Raw genomic sequence first — 10,570 nt, 5'->3', positions numbered from 1 at the left:
CATTCGTGCCTTCAGCCGGAGAGTAACACAACTGTGCTTGAACAGATGTTTTCAATAAAGGAGAATATTTGTAGCTCAGAGTTTATCTGTGGGGTCCTTGGTGCTCTCTGAGCTTGGTTTTCCTGCAGATGTTTTATGACCCAGCTAGAGAACATCATCAGTGCTAGAAGGGAGTGTGGTTGGCAGAGAGGAGGAGGAGGAGGAGGAGGAGGAGGAGGAGGAGGAGGAGGAGGAGGAGGAGGAGGAGGAGGAGGAGGAGGAGGAGGAGGAGGAGGAGGAGGAGGAGGAGAACTAGAGTGCTCTCTAAGCTTGGAGGTTTTCTTGCAGATGTTTCATGACCCAACTAGTAGCATCATCAGTGCTAGAAGGGAGTGAGATTTGCAGAAAGGAGGAGGAGGAGGAGGAGGACTGGAGGGTCCTTGGTGCTTTCTGAGTTTGGGGGTTTTCTTGCAGATGTTTCATGACCCAACTAGTAGCAGAAGGGAGTAGTGCTAGAAGGGAGTGAGATTTGCAGAAAGGAGGAGGAGGAGGAGGAGGAGGAGGAGGAGGAGGAGGAGGAGGAGGAGGAGGAAGACAAAGAGGGGGAAGGGAGGGGGAGGACTATGGGGTCCTTGGTGTTCTCTGAGCTTGGGGGTTTTCTTGGAGACGTTTCATGACCCAGCTAGGGAACGTCATCAGTGCAAGAGGTATCTTCAACTATGTGTGCCCAGTCATGGAGAAAAAAAGGTTAGGTCACCACCAGAGACTGTCTGGGGCTGCGGTTAAAGGCCCTGGGTTAGAACCAGGAGACAAGGAGTTCTGGTCCCGCCTTAGGCACAAAGCCAACTGGATGACCTTGGGCCAGTCACTCTCTTTCAGCCCTAGGAAGGAAGCAATGGCCAACCACTCCTGAAAAACCTTGCCAAGGAAGTTGCAAGAACCTTTCCAGGCAAATGCCAAGGAACCGCCCTCTTCGTGCTTTATTACAGGCAGTCCTCGACTTACGACCGCTCATGTCGCGACCATTCGAACGGCACCAAAACGAGGGACTTATCTCCGTGTTTCACACTTACGACCATTGCAGCATCCCCCATGGCCACGGGATTTACATTCGGATGCTTGACAAGCGACTCGCATTCATGGCGGTCCGCAGACTCCCGGTGTGGGGGGGAGGTTTGTCACGCGATTCTCCTTTTGCGACTTTCCGAGAAGCAGAGTCCATGGGGAAGCTCGCTTTATAAATGTCTCACTTAACATACATTTTGGGCTCAATTGTGATCGTAAATCGAGAACTACTTGTATTAGGTGTCAGCTAATTCCCCATCCCTATGTTTTCTCAGTGATTCCAGTCTGCTCAGATTAGTAAAGTTGTTGTTGTTGTGAAGTTGTGTCCAACCCATCGTGATCCCATGGACGACGTTCCTCCAGGCCTTCCTGTCCTCTACCATCCTCTGGGAGTCCATTGAAGCTCACACCGACTTCTTCAGTGACTCCATCCAGCCACCTCGTTCTCTGCCGTCCCCTTCTTCTTTTGCCCTCCATCGTTCCCAGCATGAGGCTCTTCTCCAGGGAGTCCTTCCTTCTCATTAGGTGGCCAAAGTATTTGAGTTCCATCTTCAGGATCTGGCCTTCTAGAGAGCAGTCAGGGTTGATCTCCTCTAGGACTGACCAGTTCAATTGCCTTGCAGTCCAAGGGACTCACAGGAGTCTTCTCCAGCACCAGAGTTCAAAGCCCTAAATTCTTTGGCGCTCAGCCTTCCTTATGGTCCAACTTTCACAGCCAACATTGCAACTGGGAAAACCATCGCCTTGACTATACGCTCTTTTGTTGGCAGGTTGATGTCTCTGCTTTTTAGTATGCTGTCTAGATTTGCCATAGCTTTCCTCCCCAGGAGCAAGCGTCTTTTAATTTCTTGGCTGCAGTCCCCATCTACGGTGATCTTGGAGGTGATTGCTACAATTAGTAAGACCCAAATTACTTCTTGTCCTTCGAAATTTGGAACGGAGGCCCCAAATTTAGGAGTGGGCTTGACTGGGGGGGAGGGGCAGGGGTCCAAACCCAGATTCTCCATTTCCACCCAAAGGATGCATTTGCCCCCCCATGGAAGAAACCAAGCCACACAACTCGTGGATGACACATTTTTCCGCATGGAGGAGGAGAAAAACGGGAGGGGGCGTGTCAGAAGAAGCGAAGCCCCTCCCCCATGGTGGACATGGGATAAAGCCCAAAAAAATTGGAGTATTATTCCTATTTTAATATAGAAAATTTTGAAAATGGAGATAAAGATGAAACTAGAATTTTTCCTTTGGGGCCTCATGGAAAAAGATCTGCAGAAAAAAAATGGAACTTTTGACACTATATATGTTGACAATATTGTACGCAGAAAAATGGAAGAATACTTCAGTCCTTACCATGGAAGAATGGTTGCAGAAGCTGATGAGAGTTGGCCGAAAGGGCAAAATTGACCATTTTGATTGAAGAAAAGAACATAAGTATTTTTGTTTTCACACGGAAACCACTTCTGAACTTCGTGCTTGATGTGGACAAGAATGAAACTTGGATTTTGGGTTTTTACCGAGCCGATCAATAGATCTTTATAGAAATGACTTGTTCATATTATTATGAAAAAACCAAAAAGTTGTGATTTGATGTTAATGCCTTATTTTACTGCCACAGAGAACGTTGGAAGTCAATGTTCCTTTTTTTTTCTTTCTTTCTTTTTCTTCTTATCCTTCCTCACTTCTCTTCCCCCCCTTCCTCCCCACCCTTCTCCTATTTACTTTGGTATTTTGTATCTTATCTTATAACTCAATAAAAGTGTTAAACCAGGAGGAAGAGGAAGGAGGAAGAGGAGGAGGAAAAAGGAGAAGGAGAAGGGAGACAAAGGAAGAAGAAGATAGCGGAAGGAGGAGGGGGAAAAAGGGAAGAAGAAGAAGAAGAAGCAGACGAAGAAGAAGAAGAAAGAGGGAGGAGGAGGAAGAAAGGAAGAAGATAGAGGAAGAGGAGGAAGGAGGAGGAAGAAAGGAAGAAGATAGAGGAAGAGGAGGAAGGAGGAGGAAGAAAGGAAGAAGATAGAGGAAGTGGAAGAAGGAGGAGGAGGAAGAAAGGAAGAAGATAGAGGAAGAGGAGGAAGGAGGAAGAAAGGAAGAAGATAGAGGAAGTGGAAGAAGGAGGAGGAAGAAGAAAGAAAGAAAGAGGAAAAAGATGGTGAAGGAGGAGGAGGAAGAAGAAAGAGGAAGGAGGAATAGGAAGGAGGAGGAGGAGAAGAAAGAAGAGGTAGGAGGAAGAAGAAGAAAGGAAGAAGAAGATAGAGGAAGAAAGGAAGAGGAGGAGGAGAAGAAAGGAAGAGGAAGAAGAGGGAGGAGGAGGAAGAAGAAAAAGGAAGAAGATAGAGGAAGAAAGGAAGAGGAGGAGGAGAAGAAAGGAAGAGGAAGAAGAGGGAGGAGGAGGAAGAAAAAAGGAAGAAGATAGAGGAAAAAAGGAAGGAGGAGGTGGAAGAAAAGAAGAAGATAGAGGAAGAAGATAGAGGAAGGAGGAGGAGGAGGAAGAAGAAAGGAAGAAGAAGATAGAGGAAGGAGGAGGAAGGCGATGAAGAAGAAGAAGAGGAAGAGGAGAATTGGGAGACTTTCTGCCCAACCACCCGCAAAAACCAGGGTGGATTTGCCCATCACATCGCCATCTGGCCAGAAGACCCCTAGGATTACACTGGTGTTTGAGGACCCGACACGGGAGATGGGGGAGGTGGGTGGAAAGGGAGGGGGGGAGGGGAAGAGCTGGGGGAGGGGTCCCTGGGGAAGGCGACCCCGGGCTAAGAAGGGGAGCCGGCCGCCCAGCTCTGCCTCCGTGGGGGCCCCCACCCAAAACCCCAGGCCCAGAGACCCTCCCCCCTCCCCGCAGGCCCCTTCCCCTTCCCAGGTCTCCCGAAGCCCCCTCCCCACCCCCAGGCCTTTACCTTGCGTCCCTCGGGGCCCCGCCAGAGCTCGTGGGCCAGCGGGGTCCGGAGCTCGAGGCAGAGGGGCCGCCCGTGGTCGGTCTCCCCGCCTGGGGAGCCGACTCCGGAGCCGCACACTTCGGCTCCGTCGCTCTCGCCGGCTCGGTCGAGGAGCTCGGAGCGGCTGCCGCTGCGCGGGGTGCGGGCTCCCTTCTGGCCCACGCTGTAGGCCTCGAAGTCGATGGTCTTGTTCTCGAAGGCGCCCTCCACGGCCGCGAACATCCCGCCGTACTTCTGCCGAGGCGTCTGAGCCGCAGTGCCCGGCCGAGCCAGGTAAACCGGCAGGTCCTCGTCCTCGCCGCTCCGACCGCCCTGCCGCTGCCGCCCGGCCATGCCTCGCCCTCCGCCCACCCGGCCGCTCCGGGCACCGGGACCATGCAAATGCGCCCGCGGGGGGGGGGGAGGGAGAGGGAGGGAAGAGATGACGAGCGCAGCCGCGTCGGGGGCTGCTGGGGGGGGGGGGCTGGGGAGCCTGGCTAGGGGACTGGAGGGGGGGTGGGCAAGGGGGCTGGCTGGCTGGAGGCTGGCTGGCCGGGGGACTCGGGGTTGGGGGGCTGACTGGCTGGGGGCCTGGAAGCCTGGGCTGACTGGGGGCTGGGGGGCTGACTGGCTGGGGGCTGGGAGACTGGGGGGTCGGGGAACTGGGGGGATGACTGGGGGGCTGGGGAGATTGGGGGGCTGGGGGGCTGACTGGGGGCTGGGCGGCTGGGAGATTGGGGGGGCTGGGGGGGCTGGCTAGGGAACTGGGGGGCTGGCTGGGGGGGCTGGGAGATTGAGGGGCTGGGAGATTGGGGGCTGGGGGCCTGGCTAGGGAACTGGGGGTCTGGCTGGGGGCTGGGGGGCTGGGAGATTGGGGGGTTGGGGGCCTGGTTAGAGAATTGGGGGGCTTACTGGGGGGCTGGGAGATTGGGGGGCTGGGAGATTGGGGGGCTGGGGGCCTGGCTAGGGAACTGGGGGTCTGGGTGGGGGCTGGGGGGCTGGGAGATTGGGGGGTTGGGGGCCTGGTTAGAGAATTGGGGGGCTTACTGGGGGGCTGGGAGATTGGGGGCTGGGGGCCTGGTTAGAGAACTGGGGGGCTTACTGGGGGGCTGGGAGATTGGGGAACTGGGGGGCTGACTGGGGGCTGGGGGGATTGGGGGGCTGGCTGACTCCGGGGCGTTTCCAGCCGCCTCCTTGGGAGGATGGAGCCGCGCGAGTCAGAAACCAGCGAGGCCGAAAGCAGGAAAGCCTCTCCGGGCAGCCTTGAGCTGGGAAGCCCAGTTTGTGGCGCTGGAGAGACGGCGGCCCTCCGGCCTGTCTGTCTTCAAGAAGCGGCGCCTGCCGGCTTGGGCGGCCGAGCGGAGACCGGCCCTTTCTCGGGCCAAGCGGAACGGGCGAGTCCCTGCTCTGGAGCTCCGGGCGCGGGCCGAGCGGCAGGCCCCTCCGGCTGAAACGCCCGCAGGGCAGCCCATCCGAGCCGGCGCCGCGATTTAAGGCTGGGGAAGGGTCGGGGGGGGGCTTCGGAGGCCGGGAAAGAGCAGGGCCCCCTCCCACCGCGCTCAGCCCCTCCCGCCCCCAACTTTAACTCTTGCAGCTGGGGGGAGGGGTCCAGATGCTGCTGGGAGGGGGGGTGGGTGGGCGAGGAAAGTGGCAGATGGGAGGGGCGGCCTGGGAAGACCAGCCTCCCCCCCCCTCCCCGGTCAGACCCTCGCGGGGGACAATCCCCCGCAGTGGAGGGGCTTAAGCCCGTCTGGATGGCCTTGCCTGATCTCAGGAGGTGGGCAAACGCCCCTTGCCCAGCTCCGGTAGCTTCTTGCCGTAGAAAAAGCCCCGTGGCTTTTTTGGGGGGGACCGAGGGGCGGCTTGGGGGACCGAGGAGGCGGCCGTGGAAGGCCCGGGGTATCCTGGCTTGTTGTCACCCCGATCCAGGGTACCCAAGGAGAGGCGTTTGCTGCTTCTGCGGTTGTGCGCGCTGGCTTCCCGGCTGTGCTTTCTTCTCTTTGCTGCTGCTGCTTGAAGGCGTGGAAAAAGGACGCGTGGCTTCTATTGTTTCATCCCGCACATCCCCAGCTTGCCCTTTGGTGCTGGGTTCAAATCCAGCCGAGCAAGGAGGAAGCGGCCCCGGCCCGGGGCAGCCCAAAACGAGACCGAAACAGATCCCGTCCGCTTAGCGCGCCGTTCCCTGGCGAAGGGAGCTGTCCTTCAGCACCACGGGCGGAGAACGCTGGAGCTCAGCTCCGTTCGAGACCCTGCCTTGGTCACTTGGGGGATAAGGCAGTGGGGAAATCCAATTTTTTTTTACTACCGGTTCTGTGGGCGTGGCTTGGTGGGCGTGGTGTTGCTTGGTGGGCGTGGCAGGGAAAGGATATTGCAAAATCCCCATTCCCACCCCACTCTGAGGCCAGCCACAGGTGGTATATGCCGGTTCTCCCGAACTGCTCAAAATTTCCGCTCCCGGTTCTCCAGAACTTGTCATTTTTATTTATTTTATTTATTGATAATTAAATGTATATACCGCCCTACTCCCGAAGGACTCAGGGCGGTGAACATCCAGAAAGTAAAATATACATAATACAAACGTTAAAAACCATTTAAAATACATTAAATACTTTGGCCAGATTTAAAACACCCCAATTATAAAAACCATTTTTTTTTTAAAAAAAAAAAAACCTCTGGAATAGGGGGAAGGGGGAGAGAGGGAGGGAGAGCCTCCTGCCCTGGCTCGGACCACGTACGGGTAGTCCTCGATTTACAACAGTTCATTTAGTGACCAAAGTTGCGACAGCACTGAAAAAAGGAATTTAGGACCTGTGTTTCACAGTTACGACCTTTGTAGCATCCACACACGCTCGTTGTGATTCAAATTCAGATGCTTGGCAACTGGTTTCACATTTATGATGGTTGCAGTGTCCCCAGGGGTCACTTAGGATCATTGTAGCATCCATGTGGTCATGCGATTCCTCCGCCGTCAAACCTGAAGACTGTATTTTATCCCCTGCCAATCTCCTAATCTGTATTTTATCCCCTGTCAATCAGCTAAACCGATATGAACCTATGGCATACACAATGTATTTGTCAGTCATACATTATAAGTGTATTATACATTCATCAATTAAAGACAAATTTTAACTATTTCCTTTCCTTCCTTCCTTCCTTCCTTCCTTTCTTTTTCTTTCTCTTTCTTTCTTCTTTCTCTTTCTTTTTACTCTTTCTTTCTTCTTTCTCTTTCTCTTTCTTTCTCTTTCTTCTTTTCTTTCTTTCTTTCTTTCTTTCTTTCTTTCTTTCTTTTTTGAGCACTCCATGTAAAGGACTCCTCTAACCACGAAGAAAAATATACTGTTTATCTAAATAATTTCCAATGATATTATCAACGCAAACAATGGCTTGAATTTAAAAGTGGCTAGAAACCTTTCAATAGCCTCCTTCAATTTCAACCTGTCCTATATATCTTAAGAAATATACTGTTCGCGGGTGCTTGAATACTAAAGAAAGCATCTTTTTTATTTCTTGAAGGAACATGGCCTTGCAACAATGTTTACAGATAAAAGTATCAGCACAAACAGCCAGAAAGCAATTTTTGGCACACGCTATTACTATAAGAAATTAAAAGACGCTTGCTCCTGGGGAGGAAAGCTATGGCAAACCTAGACAGCATTCTAAAAAGCAGAGACATCACCCTGCCAACAAAAGTGCGCATAGCCAAGGCGATGGTTTTCCCAGTTGCAATGGATAGCTGTGAAAGTTGGACCACAAGGAAGGCTGAGAAGGCCAAAGAATGGAGGCCTTTGAACTCTGGTGCTGGAGAAGACTTCTGTGAGTCCCTTGGACTGCAAGGCCATCCAACCGGTCAGTCCTAGAGGAGATCAACCCTGACTGCTCTTTAGAAGGCCAGATCCTGAAGATGAAACTCAAATACTTTGGCCACCTAATGAGAAGGAAGGACTCCCTGGAGAAGAGCCTCATGCTGGGAACGATGGAGGGCAAAAGAAGAAGGGGACGACAGAGAAGGAGGTGGCTGGATGGAGTCACTGAAGCAGTTGCCGTGAGCTTCAATGGACTCCAGAGGATGGTAGAGGACAGGAAGGCCTGGAGGAACATTGTCCATGGGGTCGCGATGGGTCGGACATGACTTCACAACTAACAACAAATTACTATTTCCCAAAATGACCATTCTTCCCTGTATAGAATTCTTTTGTCCGTGCATTAAAATATTCGATCAAGCAGAATTGGTGTGCCAAGATGTGTTATATCCGATAGATAATATTTCTCTTTTAACAACAGTGTGTGTTAAAAATTCACCCAAGTCATCCATAAGTTGATTCAGGGCTCCTACATTTTCCGAGAGTATCTTAACTTCCTTATCAAGAGTCAAATTACTCAAATTACTATATCAAGAGTGTTAATGGACTTCAAAAAATAATAATATCAAAAAATAATATTTAGAGTTTATTGGATTCCAGTACACTTATATAGAAAAAGACAATCAAAGACAACATTTTGTTGAAAATGCGGTAATGATAATGCTTGTTTAAGTATACAGTAGGTTTATAGTATCAGCAAATTGCCCCCCAACAATCTGGGTCCTCATTTTACCAACCTCAGAAGGGTGGAAGGCTGAGTCAATCTTGAGCTGGTCAGGATCGAATTCCAGGCTGTGGGCAGGATTAAGACTGTAATCCTGAATTCTAACCACTGTGCCACCACGGAAAGCAGGAAGGAAGGAAGGAAGGAAGGAAGGAAGGAAGGAAGGAAGGAAGGAAGGAAGGAAGGAAAGGAAAGGAAAGGAAAGGAAAGGAAAGGAAAGGAAAGGAAAGGAAAGGAAAGGAAAGGAAAGGAAAGGAAAGGAAAGGAAAGGACTAGCAATAGCACTTAGACTTATATACCGCTTCACAGTGTTTTACAGCCCTCTTTAAGTAGTTTACAGTAGCAGCATATTTCCCCCCCAACAACCTGGGTCCTCATTTTACCGACCTTCTTCGGAGGATGGAAGGCTGAGTCAACCTTGAGCCTGGTGAGATTCGAACTGCCAAATTGCAGGCAGCCGGCAGTCAGCAGAAGTAGCCTGCAATACTGCACTCTAACCACTGTGCCACCGCAATGTTGGAGGGTTGCTGCCGTACAGCTAATCCTCAATTTATGTCCATAATTGAACTAACCCATTATGATCATAAGGCATGACAGTCGTAACACAAGGTATCATGTGACTGGATCAATTTTTATAACATTTCTGCGTCAGTGGTTAAGCGAATGCCATGATTGTAAACCAACAATCTCAGTTCTGGATGGGCTTCAGAGGTGAAAAACAGACCAGATATCAGGCACGGCTGCCTTGATGCCACTTCTGCAGGCAAATCATTTTAAAACCAGGATACCACACACAGAATGATGATCAAAAAGCTGGGCTGAGTTCAAAAACCACTTAAGATCCATCTGAGTTTACTCTTCAGATAATCGTCCCAAAAGTGTTTTTTTTTTTTCAAGAGGCAACTGGACTTCCTTGGCTTTTCTTTGAAGACATTTCGCTTCTCATCCCAGAAGCTTCTTCAGCTCTGACTGGATGGTGGGGAATGGGAGGATTTATGTTCCTTGCAGACAGCTGGCCATTTGCTTTCTCTTAGAGAGGGGAAACAAAACAACCACTTCACAAACGCATGGCAGAGCAGAGGAGAACAAACCCATCAGGACAAGATTGAGCAGTCCACCTGTGTTTCAAAGACGAAGACTGCTCTTTTGAAGACAGCAAAGTCCACATTTTGGACAGAGAGGACCGCTGGTTTGAAAGAAGGGTCAAAGAGGCCATCTATGTCGAAATTGAACAGCTGTCTGTCAAAAGAGGGGGAGGGATATGACATCATCTATCTCCAGTCTACAACATGGTCCTTTCAGCAGTTCCAAGAAGACTCCACACCCATTTGCACTATTCAGATGATGCTTTCAACACAGACAAACCTCCAGGTGGCCTCAATGACTCTCCAAAAGGATGCAAATGACCAGCTGTCTGCAAGGAATATAAATCCTTCCATTCCCCGCCATCCACTCAGAGCTGAAGAAGCTTCTTGGATGAGAAGCAAAATGTCTTCCGAGAAAAATCAGAAAGTCCAGTTGCCTTTTGAAAAAGCCCCTTTGGGACAACTATGACCTGGATGACTGAGAATCTCCATCGACATGTTTAGATAATCCTTTAAATCCAGAGTTCTAAGAGTTGGAATTCGAGCATCTTCCATTTTCTTGATCACTGTGCATTTTGTTCTTCAGCTGGTTTTCTTCTCGTTCTAGTCTACAAATTGAAGTTAGAGAAAATAAATGCCACTCAGTTTTTCAACAGGGTAAAAGAAGGATATTTAATGGGTAAAGACTCCAGCAAAATGAAAAACCTCAGGGAAGGGGATGGACAACGAAGTTCCAACAACAGGAATGACGTTATATAAAAGTGATGAAATTATTGGATATGAAACTGAAGAGAAGCAAAGCTGGGAGGAATATTTTAGAGACTTTAGCAAGAAAGATACAGTAGCGGCCAAAATTGTGGAAACCTTTTGGGAAAAGTGTATTTTTTAAACTAGCTAATAAGACCTCTTCTTCTTCTCCTTCTCCTTCTCCTTCTCCTTCTCCTTCTCCTT

General features: G+C 50.6%; 1 protein-coding gene across 1 annotated transcript in view; it reads right to left on the bottom strand.

Annotated features, from left to right (window-relative positions):
* Positions 1 to 4,304, bottom strand: part of CRMP1 (collapsin response mediator protein 1) — a 28,717-nt gene extending 24,413 nt beyond the window's left edge. The window contains exon 1 of the mRNA XM_070949034.1: positions 3,933 to 4,304. Within this exon, the coding sequence (XP_070805135.1) occupies positions 3,933 to 4,304 (372 nt within the window). The remainder of the gene's footprint in view (positions 1 to 3,932) is intronic.
* Positions 4,305 to 10,570: the final 6,266 nt, after the last annotated feature.

Source organism: Pituophis catenifer, unplaced genomic scaffold (genome assembly GCF_029215685.1).
Source record: "Pituophis catenifer annectens isolate HBS135680 unplaced genomic scaffold, rPitCat1.0.hap2 SCAF_8, whole genome shotgun sequence".
Classification (NCBI taxonomy): Eukaryota; Metazoa; Chordata; class Lepidosauria; order Squamata; family Colubridae; genus Pituophis; species Pituophis catenifer.
The sequence above is the reverse complement of the archived record's forward strand: the minus strand, read 5'-3'. Positions and strand labels throughout refer to the sequence as shown.